The sequence below is a fragment of the Athene cunicularia genome (genome assembly GCF_003259725.1).
Source record: "Athene cunicularia isolate RWA chromosome 5 unlocalized genomic scaffold, athCun1 chr5_part3, whole genome shotgun sequence".
Lineage (NCBI taxonomy): Eukaryota > Metazoa > Chordata > Aves > Strigiformes > Strigidae > Athene > Athene cunicularia.
The window spans coordinates 254,665-279,298 of record NW_020799103.1 but is presented as its reverse complement, the minus strand read 5'-3'; the positions used below and the strand labels follow the sequence as shown (position 1 = coordinate 279,298).

Here is a 24,634-nt window from a genome sequence, read left to right as displayed (position 1 = left end):
ACTCACTTCAAAAATAAGGTATCTTTTTTGTTGTTGAGTATATTTTGTTCTGTGTTTTTTTAAAAAAGTCTTAAAAATTCAAGTAGCTTGTTTTTTAAATACTAAGTTACATTCCAATTCTGGTTTCTTTTAAAAGGCTTCCGTAATAAAATCACTATTTGCATCAGTGCAATTACTAGTTGAGTTAGTTTGCCAGGCCTTTTTTAGCCTAGAGAGACACAAATGACATACTTGACTGTTGAGTGAGGCTTTCTGAGACTGTGAAGAGAATGGGTTTTGCTTTCTTTTAAAGTTAACCTTTTGTCAAACTGTTTATCGAGGCTGTAGAGGTGATTATTTCATGTAAAATAAATGTCAATTTCTTTGTGCAAACTTTTTGAAAACTCATTCTTTACTCATCTCATCACTTCCATTTTAGCCAGATTTGGTGTTGACTCAAATGGAAGCAAGCTACCTTTTTATTGTTTCCTAAATGAGGATTACTTTCCTTTTTATACATAAGCTGTTGGCGAAATTATATTTCAGACATGGGAGTGAGAAAGCTGCTAATATATTCCTTAAATAGGAAGAATCCTAGCAATATCTACCTAGCAGAAATTGAGAGAAGATATGTATATGTACACACATTTGCACACACATAAATGTATTATTCTTACATGATATCAAGTGATTAAAAGTTACACTGTGTATAGGAAGGATATCAGAGGAACTTCATAAGTCAGAAATAAAATTATAATGCATAACATTGAAAGTGGTTTTCATTATTTTCTTTGTATGCTTCTCTTGAAGGATTGTTCATCCTCAGAAGAATATAGCATTGCTGCAGCGTTGCTACCCCTGACAACTGCTTTTTATAGGGTAAGTTTTTATTGAAAACCACTCCTGTTTTGAATTTTTCTACATTACATACATTGTTAAAAAGAAGAAAGGGATTACAGGAGATATATGGCAGGTAGGGAAGATTAATTCTAAAATCAGTTGTTGTCAGTGGAAGTCTTTTAATAGGCTGTTGTGGATATTGCTTCAGAATTACACTAACTGATGTTGGGTGATGATGATGATGATGATAAATTTAGCCAGAACTAAATGCGGGCTTATATGATGGGTTAGAGAATTATCACTGAATTATAAATAGTCACTAAAATAATAGAAAATAATGATTTCTGATGTTATTGTATAAAATATGTTTATTAGAGTACGTTTTTGTGTAATTTGGCATGTTAAGCCTTGGCCAAAAAGTACATGTTAAGTTTTCAGCTTGTTAACTTTGCAGAATATTATGAATGGCTTGTTCTAACTGTACATTTGTTTTCCATTTCTTGTGTTGTTTTTTTCTTTTTCTTTTTTTTTTTTTTTGCATAGTGTTTGATAGTGATATGATATGATATGATATGATATGATATGATACGATACGATACGATACGATATGATATGATATGATATGATATGATATGATATGATATGATAGTAAAGATGAAAATGTAAATAATGTAGTGTCCCAATACAGCTGCTTTTTCACCAGTTCTGGTTAGCTCAAGAGCCACTTTTTAGGATATACATATCTGAGGAGGTAAGTTCAGCATGTGGACTTGCCTACAATATTAAATAATCGTTGTTTAATGTCAATATTGTTATACAACCCAGTTTGGGAAATAAGTGTTTAATCATTGATAATTGGTACGTCATGGTACTGCAAAATAGTACTTATTGTGACAGTTTAGCTAGACACTAATAGCATAGTAAAAATTAAGAAAAGTATAACCTTCCATCCTTCAGATGGTGTATGAGGTGTTTATGAGTAGTCATAGATAAAATGCAAAGAGATTCCTATTTTAGCTGAATAGAAACTAGGGTTTCTGCGACAATAAGCTGAGAAATCAATTGGTCTGTACATTCTGATTGAACAATTTCTGATTGTTTTAAACTAGAAATAGATGCCATGCTGTAGTTTTCAGAATAAAAAATGTGGAAATTTATCAGTCATAGAACGCAGAAACATCTGCTGAAGACGAGCAATTTTGACAAAGTCACATGCACAGGAAGTTTCTTGAAATCTCCTATTTAAGACAGTGTTTTCTGCATTCATAGAGCATAAAGTGGTAAAAGTGGTAGATTTTTTCTCTCTTCTAATAGTTTGAACTGTGAAAAAGCTTTATTTAAATGAGCTTTGTTTTAGAGCTCTACATAATACCCCAAGACTGCTCTCTGGAAAGAGTCTACAGGGTATTTTCATATTCTTATATAAACTAACCCAATGAGACATTGAATTTTTCAATCCCAGCAAATAAACTCTCACCCATCTTTAATTACAAGTTCATCTTTTTCTATTCCCTCTCTTTTGAATCCTAGAGTAGCAGAATCATGAATTGTCATGCATTTCTGACACAAATACTTAATGTGGAGAAAGAGCTAATGAGCTGTAGAGAATTTCTATTTCCCTATTTTATTCTTGCTACTTCATTAATACTATGTTATGAAGAAAGATTTACATTAGTTTTGTTTTATTTTTTGATTTTTAGATCCTCTAATAAAATTATGTCCAAGAGAGTCCACATAGCTCTTTACCTTGAGAGGTACAGAGAGTATTTTGGGGAGTTGTAGCAGTTTGGTGAGCTTCCTCATTCGGTAAAGTTTGATCAAGTAGGGAAAAAAGTAAATGCAGTAAAAAAATTGTTTTCTGTGTGGAGTATCATAAGTGTTAAAATAAGCTTGAATTAGTTCTAATTTCACAATCAAGGAGAACATAAAGCTGCATTGAATATAGAATATCTATAAGTAATTTCTTCTATGCACTTGTATGTTTTCTAGGAGTACCAAGGTCTCACACCATTTGTCTCTCAAAAAGAAACGTGTAAGAAGCATGATGGTTTTTTTTTAATGTTCCAGACCTGAACTAAAAATTAAAATAACCTGACTGTTAACTTGCAAAAGCCAGCTGCTAATGCATAATAGAAAAAGAATTTTGTTTTTCCCAGATCTAATCCTCAGGTTCAGTGATGGCCCCCTTTGGTATGTCCCATTAGATACAATTCTCTGGCAAAAGTATTTATTTTGGTATAAAACTATGCATACTAAACACAAACTGATGTGTTGTTCAGAACATAAGATTAACAGTTTAAGGTTCTGTTTGGAATTTGAGTAAAAATGAAACTTTTCGGAGCACTTTTCAGCTTCTCTAGAGGTTTTCAAAATTGTATCCTAGACTAGAGTGGGTAGGTTCTAGCTGGCATGAACCTGTGTAGGAACAATGTTCTGTATTAGTGTTCTTAAGAAAAACGAGTGTCAGTCTTCCACCTTGTTAACATCTCTGTTACCCTTTGGAGGGATTCATGCTCTGGAAGTTACACTAAACTAACTTTCCTCTTCCCCTGTTTTGGGGAGAAATCATATCAAACCCTGCTGCTTTGCTTTTCTTCATTGAGCTTCCTGCTTTCTAATGTTAACAGTTTATAAGTTCTCTTTTCACTTGGTTTCCCTTGGTTTCCCTTGACCAAAATCTTAGAATGATTAAAGTTTTCTTGCTTAACACAGCATATTGCTGTTCTGTCTCTGATAAGTCCAGAGGAATGTACAAACTAAAATTAAGGTCATTTGGGGGATTATTTGTTTTTTATTAAAATACCTTCAGGAAAACTGGTATGTTTGCACTGTCAAGCTGTGTCACGGCCTTTTCTGCTGAGTTGCCTCTCAGTGTTCTTTAACTACCACATCCAGTGCAGTTTACACACGCATGCCTGTGCACACGCACACTTGAAGCTGCATTTCCTTTTTCTGAAGGCAGAGCTGCAGGTATTCCAACACAGGCATCAGTATGCAGAACTTGCTCACCTCTGCTGTAAGCGTGATTGTGTTTACGCTTCCCAAAAAACGGCGGAGTAGTGCTTGGCAGCATGTACTGGTCTGTACTGATGTTTCTGCTACCAGAATACCACGTTTAATGCCAGGAGCATATTAAGTTTTGTTTCACCTAGCCCTGTTGAAGCTGCACAGTTCATGGGAGCCAGAAATAGGCAGGAATTGTGAATCTAATGGTGACTCAGGTTTTCATCTGTGTGTGCATTGGTATTACTGTGCAAGTGCTACTCCAAACCAAGTTATCAGTGAGAAAGCCTGTAGTAAATCTAAGAATGTTGTAGAGTTCTATCAGTTCAAATATATATTTTACCATCTGTGTTTGCTGTAGCATTTTGATGGGGCATTATGATGGGATTTCATGTCACAACATTTTATTGTTAATGTAATTCCTGTCGCTTCAAATGAAATAATAAAAAGAAGTTGTATGTCATCACAGTTCCTTTATGAAAGGACTGTTGGGTATATGAAATGTTAAGTTTCAATTTGTTTACCTAACACAAAGCAGAGCACTAATGAAACAGTTACCTGTTCTTCCTAAATAGCTTTACTGTACGTGGCCACACACAGTGCAGACACCAAGTGTTGTTTGAGGTGTATGAATGAGAAAGATGTGTTTTCGTGTGAGTCCAGCAGATGAAACCAAGAAACTGAGTTGTAAGAGAAGCATAGTCCTGGAGATGATGTTGGTAAGATTCTGAAATGGCCTTCTCATGAAGTAATCAGTGCTCTAGCCTTGGGATATTTTAAAATACTCTTGGAAAAACAGTAAAAAATGCATAGAAAGGAACAAGCTTGCACGATCTAAGAGGTCTTGTCTTAATGTCTCTGCTTACGTAAAGATTAGTCGAGATTGTTTCTCATATATCTAATTAGAATAACAAAAAACATTGCCCTGTGTGCAGCATGCTATCAGTTCTTGGGATGTCTGGTGAAATTTCAGAATTCCAGCTCTTGAGTCTGGTAAGTGATCGGTTGTGAAACTTGATCAGGCAGAATTTGATCACACTCTCATAACTGGTGGGATTAAATTAATAGACGGGAAGTCAGTACTGATTGCATATTTGTGGCCTGGAGAAATAATCGGATTTTTCTAGATGAAACAGTCACAATGCATTTTTAAAAATTTAAGTATTGGACAGGAGCTGTTAGCAAAATGTGACTCATCAGTGACAGTGGTCTTTGGTGTGTACTGTTAATGTCACAAAAACAAACACATCTTTTGCTTCTGGGTTAGAAAAAGGTTTTCGTTTACCGTTAGTAATACTGTTGGAATTCTGTTTAAAATTGAAATAATATAAATAAAATGTATTTATACATGAAGATAAAAGAATTCTTCCATGTTTTTTGGTACGGATGACCCATGCTTATTTGGTATGCGGTCGTTTCTTCTGTGTATAAAATAGAAGTGTAGTGTTTCCTGCTGCAGCAAAAAGAGATCTTTTTCTACATGTGGGAAGAAAGGACAAGGTGAAAGGACAAATTTTAATCATATTTTTATTTTGTTAACTCATCAAGGAAGACAGTTTTCTGAGCCTATAATTGGCAGTGTCAAATTCACAGGATTTGGATACTCCGTTTCTGTTAGGTCTCTTTGCCAGGGTGGCAAGGTGTCATGTAGAAAGGGTGGTGGTCAGGGGCAGGCACCAGTTGCAGCCTGTTCGCTGGACAAGAGGCAGAGGGAGCAACAGCTCTTGTCCTCACTGCCATCCCATGCCAAATCAGAGGGTCCACTTCATCTTCCCTCCCTTTTCAGCTCAGGTGACATTTGGCAGTCTGATCAAGGATTCTTTCTTTCATCCCTCAACCATTGCAGAACATGAATGTGCGGATTATAATACGATGTTCTCACTTTCAGGGATTTTTTTCAAAATTTTAGAAGTAAAATTTTGTGCTTAACCTGGGTATAATCATCTGTGTTCCCATACCATTCTAAGGATATTCTATCACACTGCACAGTAGATAGTAATGCACTTGCACAATTTTGTTATTTGGCATTCAGAAGTGACAGTTCTGATCACCTGTGAACAAAGAAAGTGGCATAATAAAAATATATTATTCTGAAAGTAAAGTTTGTTAAGGGTAGAAATGATGAATGGACTTTTATATTTTACAGGTTAGTATTTCTTTTAATTACAGTATCCAGAGCACTGTCATTTTTCAGTCACAAGTGTTTCAGATTTCTGAGTCAGTTGTTGATGTACACTTGGATGATGCTGATCTATTTTTAGCAGAAATAACCCAAATGCAGTAAACTGCCTCACAGACTGGATGTATTGCATCAAAATTGACATCATTTAGCATAATGCAGTGAGATGCTTTGGAGACTGTTTCGTAAGTTTTATGTGGCCAAATTGTCATTCTTGGGAGAAATGGAGGAATAGATTGATTTTTACTTTTTTTAATTTTAATGCTTATGAGCCACCAATTTTGAATAAAATTTCAGTTGGATAGTGATGCTAATTTTATTCTAGAACTTGCAATGAAACATCAGAGAAATATTTTGCAGACTATGGCTAACTGAAATCCTTTGGGTATGCTGTTGTTTGTCCGCAGGTCTGCTCAGTTATCATTCGTGCTCTATACGCTTACACCTTTGTTGAGAAGGAAATGGAGTTACATAAAATAGGACAATTGATTTATTCAGAGTTTTAAAAGATTATAAATTTTGGTCAATCATTTTACTTAAAAGTTTTGAATATAGTACAGAACATTATTCAGGTCATCTTAGGGAACTGTCCTAGTAGCATTTTCCTGATTGAAAAGATTTTAATCTGTGTTTATTTGAAGTGGGTTTTGTTTAAGATTTTTTTTTAATAATCTTCAAGTAGAGTACAAAATTGATTTAACAAAAAAATTTGAAGATTATAATAAAATGTGAAACTGAAAGTATTCCATGTTAAGACACCAATATGAATAATTCTGTTCTCCACAGTGAAGTATACATGCTCTTTTGCATAGGATAATAGTAAACCAAAATTATTATGTGTATACTTCCCTAGTTGAAATGAATTACCAAGTTTCAGTAACAGTTATGACAGACTTTCAATGGAAGAAAACCTTTACTCCCTGAATAAATGACCACTTTACTCCAGAGCCTGCTAGGTGTGGGAGGGATTCCCAATTACAAGGATAAAGGCTTTCTCTGAAGATTAAAGAGGCAGTGCTAGAGAAATTGATATCAGAAACATCAACATTTGCAATGTGCTCTCTGTTGTATAGCATCAGCTACAAAGTCAGAGAAGCTACCTAAAGAATGCCTAATGTGGAAATCTGTGATGATGGGTGACGAGTTAATTCCATTGTTATGTTTCTATCAGACAAGTTTTACAGTTAATATCAGCTGGAATAAGCGGAATATTGGACCAACTGTATTGTGGAAAGCAGTGGGCAATTTGGTGCTAACATCATCTCTGTTACTTTGTGACAATTAATAACATATTAGTCTTTATTTAGAATTTGAGTGAATACAAGGGAATTCCATAAAGGTTTTGGATTAATCAGTTAATTTTGAAAAGCAAAATCGGTGGGTTTTTTACATTTAGCATGAGTTCTCATTCTTAACTTGTATTTCCGTACAACTGCGATTGCCCCAGTTAATTCTCATAAACATCAGCATGATCTTAGCCTTCTATAAAGCTAGAAAGACTTTCTGGTACGTGTTAGATTTCTGTACTGAACTATTTTAATTCTTGCATCTAGTTAATATATTTCCTTTTAAATGTTTGTCTTACTCTGACATGCTGCTTCTTTAAAATTCTCCACTCTTGAATTGCTGGCTTTAATTTAGGAAACTCCTATCCCGAAATACTTCCTTTATTGTCTTGGCAAGAAGTTTTGTCTGCTTCCATTAATTTTCTTCTTGCATCTCTATTCTGCCAGTTCTCATACTATGGAAGTGTTTTTGTGGCTGAAATTGTATTAAATAACATTATTTTTAGTACTATACTTATTTATCCATTTTCAGAATGGTAATCCCTTAAATGTGGAAATATATTAAGTTGCCTGCTTGAAAACCAGCAAGAATATGTCTGTGTCATATAGTAGATACTATGGAAGAAGCTGAACCACAAAAGAAAATGTCTGTAAGCAGACTTTAAGTGGTTCCTATTCATTACATAACTTCTAAATCAAACAGCAGGGAATTTAAGGACATCACACAGAAGAGAAGAAATATTTTTCTGCAGTACTTCAAATGCAGTAATAATTATCAAAAGAACATATATTAACTTTCATCATTGGATTTTAATGTTCTTCACTATCAAAGCTGTAATGCTTCTTTATGTCAGCTGAGATTGTAATGTTTCAACTCCAGCTACCAGTCTGGCTTGTTAGGCGAGTGGTCATGTTGGTGAAAAGTATAAAAGGTCACGATGCGCATGCCCTGTTTTGCAGAGGTAGGGTTGGATGGTAATCCTTTCACGTGATCCATATTTTTGTAAGGAAAAAATACAAGTTTATTCTTTAGATTGAGGTCAGTTCCTAGACTTCTGACACTAGTCCAACTTAAAATACCATGCAGTATATTTACAATGTAAGCTAGGTTTTTAAATCTTAAGTTGATTTAATACATAAATTGCTTTTCCATATATCATCTTGCTTAACAGTTCTTCATTCAGAGATCTTACTCATTTTGCATATATTCAAGCTGACAGGCAAAAGATTGATTAAGGGTATTTCACAATATTACTGAGCATGTATGTTAGCATTATTTGCATTACTGGTAAATCCAGAGCCCTAATTATGGAACTGCTGGTTTGGGTTTTGTGCGAAAGATGACAAAGATGAAGATCCTCATCCCTGAGAGCTTGCAATATGAATTTGTAATAAGTAATAATATTTGAAGTCAGGCTATTTGAGGCACTGCAAGGAAGCTGTGGAGCAGTATTAGTTGTCATTATTGTTGGTGATTCTGTCCACCAGTAAGTAGGTTAACTATGGCTGAAGTTTTTATAGACATGATATAAAAGCAGTATTTTTTTCAATTTTGAGAGGGGATAAAAACAAAAAATAACCCACTTGATGGGTGCTTATGCGTATGAGTGGGGTCATGGAAGAGAATGGTAAGGTGATGGTCAAAGTTCTGTCAGTATTTTCTAACACTCTCCCAGTCAAGGGGTTTTATTACATCCATTAAAAGTTTCTTTCATATAAAGATTATAGTTCAGTAAATCATTTTTGCAAAAGCAAACATACCCTTTTAGTTAAAACAGGAATCTGGGGATTCTTATTAGCTATGATGTAGTAGTTTTGCAAAAACAGATGCCAAAATGTCACCTTTGATCCTTAAGATGTTAATTAGCATATTTTGGTTTTGAATGGATACATAATACATGTCTGTAGAACAGATTTTTATGTCTTTGCAGGTAGAGCATATTTCACTTCCAAAACTGGTCTTAGGTGAAAAAAAATCTGGAAGAAATAAACCAGGAAAGTTTAATGTGACAGTTTAGCACATTAGCAGGACAGACTAACTAACTATTTCAAGGAGGGATTACAGGGTTACAGAAATACCTCTTCATTTAGAATGTTCGCCATGAAAGAATTTCTAGTGGTTTAATTAAAATTTCTGATAAAGCTTCTGATCTTAAAGTGAAGGAATGCAAATCTGAAGTAACAGTCCCTTGCATTTTCCTATCTGTAAGTTCAACATCACCTCCTGTTCACTACATCCTTATTCCAGTAGAATGGAACTTAATTTTCTGCATGAAAATACAATTTCTTTTATTGAATACAGTTTCATGGAACGTTATTATTATCTGTCCTGATTTGAGCAGCGTTATTTTATGTTTACAGAAGAGAGCAAGTGCTTACAGATGGCCGGGCAGATAAGTTACACATATTTGTGTATATTGCCTGCTTTTGTGTGAATTTCTGTGTTGCCATCCTAGATATCTCATCAACAATTTAAACTGAATGAGACCCAAGAATTGGGGTGTCACAAATGCTTTCCTGTCTTACAGTTTTCCCCTTCACTTGAACACATTATTATTCTCCCAGAGATTCAAACCCATAGTTGAAGTTTATCTGCTACTCTTGTTTTCATGGACATCCCTGCATTTTATCCACTGGCTGCTTCTTTATCCTTCATAATAGTTCCTACAGTTGAATTTTTTGTTAGGATATTCTTCTTCACATCATGGGCTTTCTGAAGTTAATACCGTATCAGCTCTCTGTCATTCCTTCATTCAAAGCACTCCTGACAAGAATTTACCAGGCATTTGATGTACTGGGCGGATCTCTCCTCTTCCTCCTGCATTGCTCCTGCTGGATCTGGATCTTACCATTTGGCAGAAGAGTTCCTTAACAACTGAGAAGAGATTTACAGGGTTTATTTGTTTCTGAGTGTAGACCTAGATAACAACTTTGTGGCTGGGAGGTTATTTTGTGGGTAGAGCTAATGCCACCATTCTAATACAGTCACACAGGTGCATACTCACTGCTGAGCCACCTGTTGCCAGAGGAATATGGTGACATTTTAGAAGATTTTCGAAATAGCTGTGTCACAATTTCAAAAACTCTTCAGATGGATTCAACACTACAACTGTGAATTTGTGAAATCTTTAACTAATGGATTTAAACCTTGGTGAACAGACTAACAGTAATCTCTATAATGAAATTAAATGTAAAAAAAACCCCACAAAACAGACCAAAACCAACTTTAATGTACTGTAGACAGAGGGAAAAATCAGTGCATTTTTTATCCACTTCTTGGAACTTAACCTTATCTAGAAGTGTGATGTTCTGGTATGAAAATATCTTCTCTTTCTTTTTTTGCAATTTCTGATCATCCTTCATTCTGCTGATTTTAATTAGCTTGATATGCTCCATATATAGCAGAACTTTAGAAATATTTTTGTTATCTCTTTGGAAAAAGAAGTATGTTGTGCATTATTTAATGTTACATGTAACTTTGTTACATTATAGATATCTGAGATATTCTGTGTGGCTTTTAGGTAATGTGTAGTAAATTATACATGATCTTCTGCAATCTGTGATTAAAGATCATGAGTAGTTTTGCCAGAAAATGTATACAATAAATAAAGCTCCCTCCAGAATTACATCCCAATTTTGCAAAATTCTAGAATTCTATTGCCCTCTGCTGGTTTAGTGTACCTGTTTGTGATTTGGTAGCACTGAATTATAAGAGAATCAGCCTTTCTTTTATTTTTCATGGTCAAATAATAGTAGATTAATGAACTGCTTTGCTACTCACACTTTGAAGTATTTAAAAATATAAATCAGTCTTGAGCCCAATCTTGTTTGGTGGCTTTCTGAAGATTGGAGAGATGGCAAATTGTTTTCTGGTGCTGAGGTTTTCTGGTTGGAGAAGATTGATTTAGTATTTAGTCTTTTTCCTGAAGCACTAAAAATCAAAACTAAAAAAAAAAACAACCCAGCAGAAGCTTCATAGTTCTTACTTTATGGTTTTATGACCTTTCACCACATTTGTGTGTAGGATATATGTGTGTATAATTTTATATTTTAGACCAAATGAGAAAACAATTTATTGAATTGCTTTTTTGACTGATGTTATCCATGCAGCGCTCAGACTTGAAAATGTATTCATGTACGCTTACACTCCTCTGAGTATGTGCATGCTGTGATAAATATTGGTGTATGTGTACAGAGTGATGCAGTGTGTCTGCAAGTAATACATAGATAAGCCTCGCTCCTGCAGGTCAGTCTATAGAGGTTGATCCTGTGGGACTTCTTTGAAGTCTTCTGAATTTTCCAGGTATCTGCGTGGGCACGACATAGATCTGAGTGCAGGACTGGCTCGTGGAATCTGTTCATACGCAGGACTTGGTTTACATCACCTCGGGGCGGGGAGCGTGTTCCTGTTGAGGGGTTCAGGGGACCAGTAGGTGGGAGTTGACTGCATGTCTGTGTAAAACAGCTCCCAGACAGGGAGTAACACTGTCACTGTGATGATCTGTAGGTAAGTTTACACTTGCAGACTTCCAGGGAGAACATTAACCAATACAGGGGAGAAAGAGCTGCGATCTCCTTTGGTATGCCAGGAAGATCTGTGGGTAGATTCACAGAAGTTGCAATAGCTTTCTCAAAGAGATCAAGCAGATAACCCATAGCACAGTGAATCCTTTACTTCAGAGTAAACTGAATGTCTCTATAAAGTAGAGTACTATTGAGTTTGCCCCTTCATTTCCATAACCAAAAGGGCAAAATCGTGTGAGAAAAGAGCAGTCCCAGGTACATCATTTATAATCTGTTTTTTACGCTTTTTGTTTTGTAACTCTTTTTCCAACTTCACAGTCAATAACTGAATCCTTTGCCTATCTGGAATAAACTTGCTTTCTTCTGTAAGCTTTTGTGCTGTAAAGGATAATGGCTGATGAGTGATCAGCACAAGGTGTTCTTTTCCAGAAACAAGCAATCTAAATCATACAATGTCATAGAGAAGCTATTTGGGGACCTGCACCTCTCAGTAAGTTTGGGAGCTGGTGCACATTTTTTTGAGCCACAAGTATCATTTTCAGAATCAGAAGTATCCAGTGTCAGGAAACAGAAAAAAAATTGTAGGCAGGTATTATCCAGTGCCATGCAGTAAAGTGGAAATAATGGAAAGAATTCCTGAACTCAAGAAGTTGCATATAGTCACACAGAGCAAGTCTCAAATCTACCTTGGTGTTTTCACAAACTCTTAAAATCTAATTCATTATTTTGATATGAGTAGTGTCTGTTTCATAATTTGGGAGGGAAGTGTTTGGGGGTTTTTAAGTGCCATTAATCTGTTGAAATAACTCGGTGTCCTTTGCAGTTAGCTCATTTTATGTTGGTTATTACAATTTACACCTCAATGCTCATCTAAGCTCTCATACAGGCAGCTTTAGAATAAGGACTTTATCACTTCAGAACTATTTTTATTATTTTATTCTGGGGTCTTTTTTTAAGCTGTCAGCCCTTAAATCCTCCCTTATAAGTAGGAAATTCTTTGCAGACTATGTTCATTCTGTCTGGCAGAAATGAATTATTGGGACAGGAAAAAAGGACATAAATATCAGTACAGTTTAGCTGTTCTATGGAAAGATAGCTGAAGATTTGTTTTATATAGGTAGTATGGCCTGATGAAGAACACTGAGCTACAATTTTATGTAAATTGGAGAAATCCTGACCAAATTCTTTTGAATGCAACAGTAAACATTGGGGCCCTTAGTTTCCATTCTAGTCAAAAGGGCTGACTTTGCACTCCCAGGGTGGAGAACGTAGACACTGCAAGCTTCATGGAATGCTTATATTTGTACCAAGGGTATTTTTAGTCCATGGGTTCTGACTGCATAGGAGCAGCAGTGTGCTTCTTAAGGTTGGTATTCATACTGCTTTTTTACAAACTAACCAAAACAAGCTGAGGATCCAAAGTGATTTTGCCCAAAACTGGCAGAGCTGAGCCTGGAACTGCAAGTCCTGACTCTGATTCTGTGCTCTGGCCATTATCAGGTTTTGCCATTTGTTTCAACACCTGCACATGATGAGAAGGATGATAGCTTTCTGATGGATTTTTTTCATCCTTTTGTAAACAAAACCATTTTTACTTTGTCTAAGAGTTACTGTCAGTGTTGATTTACATTGTTATATTTGAACATAAATGTCCATTATTTAAAAATTGTGTTTTGTACATGGCTGTTCACATTTTTGACTTCTGAGCACGGGAGGAGCATCTAAAAGCCCCTCAGCTTTCCTGTCATGTTTGTTCCCACGGAAAAATTTCATTTTTATTTCAGTAACACTATTGCTATGGACCCAGGGTAACAAGTTTAAACTTTCTTTTGGGTTTGTGCCAAAGATCACCCCCTCTTTACCTAGTTTACACAATTACCTAATTTGGGCTGAGGCATCAAAGGCAGCTGGACAGGCTGATAGTCAAAGCACTCCTTTGTGTGACATTCACCACACAAATTGGCATGAGTTAACTACCAACTAGCTAGGCTTGAACAGACATTTTCTCCTTTCTCCCTCCTTCCTCCTTTCTCTGACATCATACTCCCTTTTTCCAGCAGTATTGTGCCTGGAAATTACTACCAGTGGAAAAAAATAAAGAATAAATCAAACTAAAAGTCATGGTATGGCTTTAGCAGTAACAATTGCTTTCTAGATGTGTTGTCCATGGCTGAACAAGCCATTTTAAGCTAACTATATACATACCTACAAACAGTGAAAGCTATGAAATGTGTACAGCTCTTAAAGAATAGAGAGTAGTGTAAAGGAGGTAGCTTTACAGGAGGATAGAGATAGTCTCCATGTATATTTTTTAACGTTTTCTCATATTTTACAACCAAAGACTCTATATCACGTACAGCTAGTTGTCCTGCTGATGAACAGGCTTGACATAGTCCTGAGTTACCATATATTTTGTATGCCTGAGATTTTTTTCTGGGGATGCCATGCAGTCAATGTAAGTAGGACACTATTTGGGCTGTCCTGTTTGGTGATTTAATGGCTAGGCCAACATGGGAGCCATTACTGTGCAATCAGTTCTTGTTTCCTGTGAGCTACCATCAGCTGCATCACAACTGAAACTTGGGAACCTGTTGAACAAACCAACTCTCTTCTGTTTTAAACTGTATTGAATAAAAAAAGTCATATTTAATGCAACTTGGATCTTCCCCGCATTTAGATTTCTTAACAGGTTACAAAGAAATTTTATGAAATTCTGAATGATTAAATAAAAACGATAATTTCTCACTTTTTGATTGTTAATCATGCAAAGATATTTCAGTTGGGTAAATTTTAGTATCATGTCACATACCATTTCCTCAAACATACTGTTTAAAAGGACCTTGTCTTTGATAGGGAATGAATACATGGCACTTTATCAGGACTTTTAGTTCATGATGTTCTTGGAAGTGCATAAAGTGGAAAACACAGTTCAAAAAATTGCAAAACCAGAAATCTGTAAAGCAGACTTTAAAATTTTCAGCTGTAGTTTCCTAGTCTTGCACTTGAATGCCTGAGTGTCTACGAAGGATTTATTATATGTATTGGCTGTTGTGTACAATTGTACGGTTATAAATATTAAATAGAGTTGTATTCGTGCTCTACAGGAAACTGGTTTACAACATAATCATTAAAGTAAAATTTAGCTTCTAGATATAGTGTGTATTTCAGGTATGGGTAGTATTCTGAGTGGAAGTCAGTAAATGAGGCACCCAGTAATGTACTTTATTCTTCAGTTCTACTGCAGAAATAACCATAAGCAGGTATTTAGATTACCTGATTCTTATATGCAGTATACAAGACAAATTCTATGTATCGTTTTTCAAAGAGTAAGAACGTATGATAAAAGGTTTCATTCTTCATTATTCAGGTTACTGAAATAATTTCCTTTCATTGTATGTGGTTACCAAGAATATTAAACAACTCACTGGGAGACTTAGTGCTACCTAAACAAATATCTCTTGAAAAAACTGGTGCAGTCATAATGAGTAATGCTGTAACAATTCTGGTTTTGTTTGAGACCTTACAGGGATTCAGACCCTTGTGACTTCAAAGAACATACCCAATTTAGTACTCTTTCAGGAGCTGGGTTTGGGTCATACAGTGCAGTAGATAACAATGAAGAGAACAGTTTATCAGATCTTCTTCTGTTGCAACAAATTCAGCTTGTTGGAAGGACTCAGTTGCTGCTTACAATTATTTTAAATTTCATTAATACAGTTCTGACTTTTAAATAAAAATTTTTCATCTGAATACTGATTTCTATGTTGTATGACTAGGTTATTAAAAATACTATATTTTATTGCAAGGAAAATGTGTTGTATTAAAATGTGTTCTGCATTATCATCACAGAATTCTTCCTCTTGAGTCTCATTTTTCTACTGTGAATTGAGAAAGCCATGCCTTACACTGCCATTAGACTTGTATACCAGCTTCGTGTATGTTAATGTCTTTAATGTCACAAAACTGCAGATAATTTCTCTTTCCTACACTGCAGTACAACAGACAGTATATATTGCATTTTTCAGTCTGTTCAATTGAATTTATGTATGTAATATTCAAGCCATAGCCTTTAAAGGAAACGAACTAATAGGACTAATTTGTCAATTTTGCATGGTTTTTGCTTTCAGAAATTAGCACCTGGAGTTAGTCAGTTTGCCTACACCTGTGTACAAGACCATCCTATCTGGACTAACCAACAGTTTTGGGAAACAACCTTTTACAGCAATGTGCAAAATCAAGTTCGCTCCCTCTACCTTACAGCCAAAGATGACAATCATGCAGTACAGCTGAGACAAAAGGTAAGAGAATATATTAAATATCAACATAATATTTTTATTCACGTTTTAATTGTCTCATAAGATATAGAGAGCTGAGTTACAGTTTCTCCAATTTTAACCATTCTTCTTTTATTTTTCCTTTCTTAAACAGTGTACAATAATATGAAAAATAACATAAATTTATATTTATCTGCAAAGTATTACAACCTGATGTTGCTCTTGTTATTTTTCAAGCAACCAGTTTTTGTATCATTTTCCTCACTTTAAGGTGTGTTTTTCCTGAGAGTAGTAACTTATATCACAGTGTTAGAAACTAGCAGCAGTTCTATAATATGAACAACCTAAGCTAGCAGCAGTGCTGGTGTCCAGTGTTAGATTATTAACAAACTCTAGGATGGTCTCTGTTGAATGTCACTCAGTCTGCTTTATTAATATTGGGCAGATCTTCTAGGACACAAATTGTCTGTCTCAGTAGGAGGAAAATATGTCTTTAATACAAAAATGAAAGTATGATGGGAAGTCTTGCAGCATGCTAAAATAAGGTGTTTTTTTTTTTCTTTTTTTAAGAAGGAGCACATACACATAGTAAAGAGCCATTTGTAATTGCCTTGTATGCAAATATCATTATCAACTATATGGCTGAAAAGTGTATGTTACCCAAAGTCATACAACACTGTAAAGAGAGAAAGTAAAATGCAGATATTACCTGAAATGTAGTCAGAAAGAAGAACTGAAAAGGCATGTCAAACATATTGGGGATAAAGAGAAAAGGTCTGTGGGACTGTGTGTGGGGACCCCCTTCCAATCTGACACTATATAAAGAAAAATAAGAATAATAGTAGAACTTAACAAGGGAGCATCTACTTTAACCCTCACATGTGTTTATATGGAAAATAAGTTCAACTTTAGCTTGGTATGGAAAAAACATTTACAAGGTACCTAGTCCTTTAATAATTTAACATCAGGCATTAGGTCACTAATAGAGCTGCCAGATTCCTTTATTCTGATTTACTCAGGCTGTAATATGACTATGTGCCATCTACCTAGTTTGCTTCAAGCAAATGCTAGAATTGGACTCTTAACATGTAAAAACATTAATGTTTCAGCTGGTCTGGAAACTATTTATATAAAAGCTTGCCTCACCTGAACATCCTAGGAATTTGGAGAATATCACCTGCATCAAGCAATGAGCTGCATGTTATCTCTCAATCTGATTTATGCTTGTTCTTATGTGAGCTAAGTGGATAAGCTAAGAGCAGCAGCTATATTAAAATCAGTAAACTGCTCTGAAGAAACATGGAAGGTCACACAGCATAAAAAGAGATCTAGGAAGAAATTATGTTATTTAGATCTGTCAACATTTTTGCTTCTTGCATATTTCAGTGAAATGCCTTCAAATCATAACTCTCCTTAAACCCTATTGAGTGTAGTTATTTGCTTTTTCTTTTTAAATTAATATATAATTTAAATAACTGAAGAAGTATAATAAACAATTTAATAAATGGAGTTTTGACTAAACATTGGTTTTAAGTTATAGCTTTAGTATTTCTTCCATTTCTTTATATTTCTTTCCTTATGCCTTCTAGGAGAAAAATTCTGTAGGCCCAGACCAGGATAAGACAGCAATGGATTTGGCTGCTGAACAGCTGCGACTGTGGCCAACTCTTAATAAACAAACGCAGCAGGAGCTGGTCCAGAACGAGGAGAGTACAGTTTTCAGTCAGGCAATTCATTTTGCTAACCTTATGGTCTACCTGCTAGTACCACTGGATACAAGTAAAAACAAGTTACTGAGAACATCGGCTACTGGTGACTGGGAGAGCGGAAGCAACAGTATTGTCACAAACAGGTGGGTACACCAGCTCAGTCAGGATGGGCCACAGTTATCAAAAGCTTCTTAGTTTTCAGGAATTATTCTAAATACCAGATTATTCCAGTATCTTCTTTTCAAGTTCATTAATTAAGGAGAAGTCTAACATGATTCCTCTTAAATAACAGAACTTAATCTGGAGTAATTTACCACCATTTAAGGGAACATAAAAATTTTATTGTTGCAGTGAGTATTTTTAATCTTATAATGCAAATGTTGAAAACAAACATAGGGTGTGATGAAAAAGAAAACAGCAGCTCAAAAGCTACTCTGTTAGTTTTTATATAACTTGAAAAAAAAAACAGTGTATGAACCTAAAATCAGGAAGGCATTTGTATAGCAGCCATAAAATCACAGTTTCTGTGCAACAGCTGCAAGAAAGGCCCTGAGGTCACAAAAAGCAAGGCGGCTAAACCACTGTGATAAAGGTTAAATTACTAAGGAGGCAGGAGGAAAATAATGCCAGTTACATTCCGTAGTATGCAAATCCAGGACATTTCATAACAAGCCTTCCTCCCTCTCTATTTACTGTCTCCATTATCACGTATGACCCACTGTAATTTCCACCTGATAAAATTGTAGAACACTGTGTGAGAACAGTCATATCAAGTGAAAGATAGGCAGGCTGTCAGTATCAAACTCCCCATGGCTACTCATTTCTGCTGACTGAACACCTCTAAACTCAGGCGTTAAGATATGCTCAGTAGACAGGTTGCATTATGTGTTACAGTGTGTGAATCTGGCCCTTAATAGTATTATGGGAGGTGTTTTTAGATGTTCAGTGTACATCTCCCACTTACTTGCTTGCATTTTCTGTCTGATGCACAAAAAACTTTCCTTATATAGTCTTTTTGCTTCTGAATGCTTTACTCTGCAGCCAAAAAAATCATTTAAGGTATCTTTCTCTATGTAATTGGATATTTGTTTACCATGGGTTCCAAATAATGTACTTGACTTTATGAAGAGAAGACATAGAGCTCACTTCCAAGCAGTGTTTTTTCTCTTCTGGGCCTGTCTGCCCTGGACCCATGGAAGGAGAGTTCTGTGTCATCATCCATGCAGTTCTGACAGTATTAATGACAGTGAAAATACAATGTAATTGTGGTACTACCACATGCTTTTAGCAAGGTTTATGTATTGTAACTAGGGGAAAAAAAAAAACCACCACACAACAAAAACCAAAAAACACCACAGCTTGTCTGCGTCTAGCCAGGTGTCATGTGCATCACCAGCTGAATTTTTCACACTTGAAACGTCTTTATTTGTGTGTCTAGTATTGCAGGCAGCGTTGCAGAGAGCTATGACACTGAAAGTGGTTTTGAGGACTCTGAGAACAACGATGTTGCAAACGCAGTTGTACGCTTCATCACCAGATTTATTGACAAGGTTTGTACGGAGAGCGGAGTTACACAGGATCACATCAAGGGTCTTCATTGCATGATACCAGGTAAGAATTGTGACAAAAAAGTGATTTGTAGTCTTTCTTTTTTCTTTTTTTTTCTAGGGAGAAAAATGCATTTTTTACTTTCAGTTACTTTCAGTGAAGTTAGAAGGTTAATTTCTTTCCTAGACTGTAATTGCTGTTGAATTTCAAATAATTATTCCCTTGATGTTTAAATTTGAGAATTTCAGAATATCAGTGTTTTAACTAGATTTCAACTTTCTCTGTCATATTATGTGAGACTTCATTTATGGTATTACTGCTTTCCAGGCATTGTAGCAATGCACATAGAGACCCTGGAGGCTGTCCATCGTGAGAGCAGGCGGCTTCCACCAATACAGAAGGCAAGTGTTACGAAACATATTTGTATTCTTTACAAGTATTAGAATCAGGCAATTTAGTCATCTTTTTTTCCCCTCTCATAATGTTAGGAGGAAACATCAAAACATTGAAAGAAAATTTCTACCAGTGATAAATAAAGTGCTTGGCTTTGGTCTCATGAAATATGAACTTACGAAACTAGTAGAGCCAGACTTCTGATCATAAACAAGCTGTGGCATGCCCGCTGTCTTTCGAGACCCATTTCTCTTAGTTGAGTCCAAACTCCATCTTCTCCTCTGGGCTCAGACTCATAACAATTTTGTTTTGAAGCTTTTTAAGCCAAATACTCTTAACTAGACTGAGATGTAACACTGGTATTGCCATTACACTTACACTTTCATTTATTTGCGTCAGCCCAAAATTCTACGACCAACTCTACTGCCAGGAGAAGAATTTGTTTGTGAAGGTCTCCGTGTGCTGCTGGATCCTGATGGCAGAGAGGAAGCTGCAGGAGGACTGCTTGGAGGTCCTCACATCCTCCCTGCTGAAGGAGCTTTGTTCCTTACCACTTACAGAATTATATTTAAAGGCACTCCTCATGATCAGCTGGGTAAGGAAAATTAAAGTCATAACAGTGGTCCTTCAGATAGGCAGGACTTGGAGCTCACCTATCCACCTGTTCAAGCATCAACATCAAAATGTATATACCTCACAGTATTGTTTTTCATGTTTATCAGATTAAAAAAATCTCTAAATACAGGTTTTCACCACTAGATATGACAATGATTGGTTTTGATTTTGAATTTAACTAAAACTTATTTCTTCAGATGAGGCATTAGATGCTATATGTTTGTTTATCCCTGTGTTTTGGTAGCTATTTAGAGTGCTGTCTTCAGTAGTTTATGTAACAAAATCGTAACATGTCTTAGAGGAAACTTCGTTAGACTGTCACATGGTATTTAGAGCTTTTATTGCCTACATAAAGCTGGAGACAGAAAATAAGGACATTCCTGACCATACTTTACTAATTTCCATACACATTTGAATGGAAAAAATGCATGGTATCTATATAGCTCAGTTCCATCTGTAAAGTTGGCCTGATGATGCTGCTTTACAGAGCAGTGTTTGTGACCTCCTTCACCACTAAGAGAGAGCACATAGCTGTGTGAGGCCTTCAGCTTCCACCAGCCCTAGCTTTTCACTAAGGTTTTTTTCAGCCACTGAAAGTGTGCTAAATGAAAAATATTCTTGAGTTAGTATTCTTTTTAATATGTAATGAAATAGCTGTTCTGAATGATAAATTTTCATATTTTGACACCTGCCATTTCTAAGCAGATTATCATTCAGAAGTATAAATTTATTGTGGAAAGTTCATGGTCATATGTAAAGATACCGGTGTGTATTATTTGTTGTTTGAGTTGTATAATGCAACATAAAATTTGAATAAGCTTGAAACTGTTTCTTCCCCCCCTACTGACGTAATTTTGGGGGTGCATTTCCATCGTGTACACTCAGAGGGAAGGATAATTTTTTTCTAATCATCCCAGCTGAAGTTAAGCAGAAATTCAGATTCCTAAAATAACATTGTAGGAGTTTACCACATTTTCTCGTACTTTACATGAAATTAATTCTGTGCTGTTATTTTTGTGTTGCTTTGTACTTACTCAGTCCTGTCATTCGAAGTACAGTGTGACCAAACCAGATCTGATTCTATGATCTAACAAGTATCTGTAAATAAAATTTTGTGGTCCTCAGTTGGAGAGCAGACAGTGATCCGGAGCTTTCCCATTGCATCTGTTACAAAGGAGAAGAAGATCACTATACAGAACCAGCTGCAGCAGAGTATGCAGGAAGGATTGCAGATCACTTCAGCTACCTTTCAGGTAGGAAGTGTTGTAAAAATTTATGTGACAGCTCAAAATACTTACAAGCAGCTCTTCATCCTGATATTTATGACGAGTTCCATTTTCTGCCCTGTAAAGTCAGTCTCATAAAACCCGGGCATTTCTTGGCCCAGTTAATATTTACAGAGAGTTACCATTTTTATGTTTTGATCTCTTCCACTTCTTTTCTCACCTTTCTATTTTGGATCCACTAAAGGGCTGTTTTGGGTCCAACATCTCTTAATGTGAGTAAGTAGAGGCCTAGGCAAGCCAGTGGAAACTTGCTTTCTCTCTCCTCCAGCTACACAGAATGAATATGGAAGACTATAAATACTGCTTTCTTCTCAAGACTTGTCACTTTACCAGCTTTCTGTAAGAATCCATGGCCGAAAGTCATGTCATGTGTTACATGGAAGCTGCACTTTCAGGAATCTTTAGGGACAGAACCATGAGCCTCCACACATCTTGCACAGATCCTGGTGGTTTACTGTCTGTGGGATCTGTTGCTGTGTTCAGCAGAAGCGGGTACTGCAAGGCGGTTGGCAGGGCTGGACTTCTAAGAGTTAGGACCTGTGAAGTCTCTGAAATCTTCTCTCAGTTATTCTGCTTGGTGGTGATCTTAACTGTAGTCAAACCCTAAGAGATGGAAAGTGGAAGGCAAAGGATTTTATATGATGGACTGAAAGTAGTCTGCAGTACTTAAGATATTAAATATTTTGTTGGGTTGGCTGACTGCAGAAGTGTATTTTCATCGAGAACAATAGTTGCATCATTTGAAAATATAATAAAATAGATCATCAGCATTTTACTAGTTCCTTACAATAGTAGACATTATTTAACTAGTCAACCTTCAATATTCTATTCAGAAGCATAAGATTAGGAGTACAAGTGAGTAAAACAACTGAAAAAAGGTGTTCTTGTGGATGTTTGAGAGGACTTCGTGAGGACTTGTATTTTCCAGAATTTTTTTTTACCAGAATAGTTAGCATGCTTCAACGATGTGCTAAATATGACACAGCTCAGTGTTTTTAGTGCTGGATTCTGGTCAAACATCATCTTTGCTTTTGTTTAGCATAGTTTTTTATTAGGTTATGAGAACAAAAACAATCAGAAAACAGTTTACTTTCTGTTCCCTTTGTAACAGCTAGAGTTCAATGCATTATGAAATAGCCCCTCCTCTTTGTTTATTAATTACGACTTTCAGAAGGTTTTGGCTCAGTTATGCTATTTAATGTCTTTAAAACCTGAGATCAGTGTAACCCCTAAAGATTCAAGAGCTCCTTTCAAGGAGGTCCTAGAACAACAGAGATATTAGTCATTTGGAAAGTATTTACAAAACAAGTGAAATCAAAAAGCAATGATGAAATCCACCTTCTAGATGGCAAACCATAGACATTCAAAAGGTGTATAGGTATGCGCTCAGGAATAAAGCTCTAGGATATTTCTTTGTTTGCTTTTTCTACATTCTTAAAGTTCTTTTGGGCCTTCTATGGATTCCCTATTTTCTCTCATTTTTTTCTTTTTTTTTTTTTTTTTTAATTCCCCTGAATTGCTGACTGTCATTCTTTTGGCTGAGGATGATGGGATGGGATATTTTTTTTTCCAAACCTTTCAAAAAACATTTTTAGTGGGTTGGATGGATCAGTGTTGAATAGCACAAGGTTAATTCCTTTTTAAGGATCAGATTTCACGATTACATTTTTATGATTAGCAGTTTTCTACACTTTGCAAGGTGAGGCAAAAATTGGAATGACTCAGTAATGGAAGTATGATGGTTGTGACGTGTAAATGCTGAAATTGTTGGTTTGATGAGAGTCTTTGAAGTGCCTTACCAACCTCAGTTCCCAGTATATGGGCAGAGCTGGCAGAATATTTCCAAGCTAAGCTGTGCCATGTGATGAGTATTTGAACGGCTGTGCCAGCACTATGACTTGGGTTTACCAAAATATTTTCTATTTGATATTATGAGAAATCCAGATGCTTCTTAGTGAAAATACCTTAGTATTAGGACATAAATGTGAAAATTAAATAAATAATAATTTTTAAAAGCTGTGTAATATCCCTCAAAATCAGTAAAATATATGTAGATATATTTGTATTTTCTGATGAGCGTATTACTGCATGCATGCGGGAATTTTGCTAATATATTTTAAGATCTCTTAATTTCTTCTGTATTTTTTTTCAGTTTCTAACATATCATGTCTTTAATATGCAGTTAATTAAAGTAGCATTTGATGAAGAAGTAAGTCCTGAAGTGGTGGAAATATTTAAGAAACAGTTAATGAAGTTCCGTTACCCTCAGTCTATCTTCAGCACTTTTGCGTTTGCAGCTGGGCAAACAGCACCACAGATAATTTTACCAAAACAAAAAGAAAAGAACACTTCATTCCGGTATACTGATTCTTCTTTTGTTATTGATGTTCTTGTTTGGTATTAGTCTAATACGTTGAAGGATCTGACAGCTTTTCAGAAATGCAGATCATTCAAGCAGTTTTGGGGAAAGTCAAAATACCTGATTGCTTTTCTTCATCTTTTTATATTTACTGAATAAAAGGTAGGTTAGTGTGATATACATGTTGATTTCGTATAGGAATATATTATTTGTCCAAATTTCTGGCTGCAGTAAATTTGAACAAGCATTTCATTACATTTTGAAACACACACCATGTAAGTAGCATCTGCAGCTATGTAAACCCTGCCAACATAAAGACCAGATTTCTTATGTGCTACTTTACAGGTGAAGAACCTAATGTGAATTGGGTCCTCTTTTGAATTTTCTGTTATACATTAATTTTTACTCGTCTAGCTGTATCATTAATCTGTTCCAGAGTGGTAGTTCCTGTGATTCTCTGTTGATTATAGCATTGTTGACACAGGAAAGTAGAATCCCAAGCTAAAACTTTAAGGTAATTTCTACCTTTCCTGTCTTTGTCAGCTTTGTAGATTTATCATATTGCTACCCAAATACAAATACCTAAAGAAAGATGATGGCTGCCTATTCGTTACCATTAGACATAATAGTGGCAAATTT

General features: G+C 35.6%; 1 protein-coding gene across 1 annotated transcript in view; it reads left to right on the top strand.

Annotated features, from left to right (window-relative positions):
- The window catches only part of SBF2 (SET binding factor 2), a 198,857-nt gene that overhangs the window by 128,863 nt on the left and 45,360 nt on the right, over positions 1 to 24,634 (top strand). The window contains exons 17-24 of the mRNA XM_026850676.1: positions 790 to 858; positions 15,939 to 16,109; positions 17,675 to 17,937; positions 19,233 to 19,405; positions 19,670 to 19,743; positions 20,135 to 20,330; positions 21,476 to 21,603; positions 23,819 to 23,994. Of these exons, the coding sequence (XP_026706477.1) occupies positions 790 to 858; positions 15,939 to 16,109; positions 17,675 to 17,937; positions 19,233 to 19,405; positions 19,670 to 19,743; positions 20,135 to 20,330; positions 21,476 to 21,603; positions 23,819 to 23,994 (1,250 nt within the window). The remainder of the gene's footprint in view (positions 1 to 789; positions 859 to 15,938; positions 16,110 to 17,674; positions 17,938 to 19,232; positions 19,406 to 19,669; positions 19,744 to 20,134; positions 20,331 to 21,475; positions 21,604 to 23,818; positions 23,995 to 24,634) is intronic.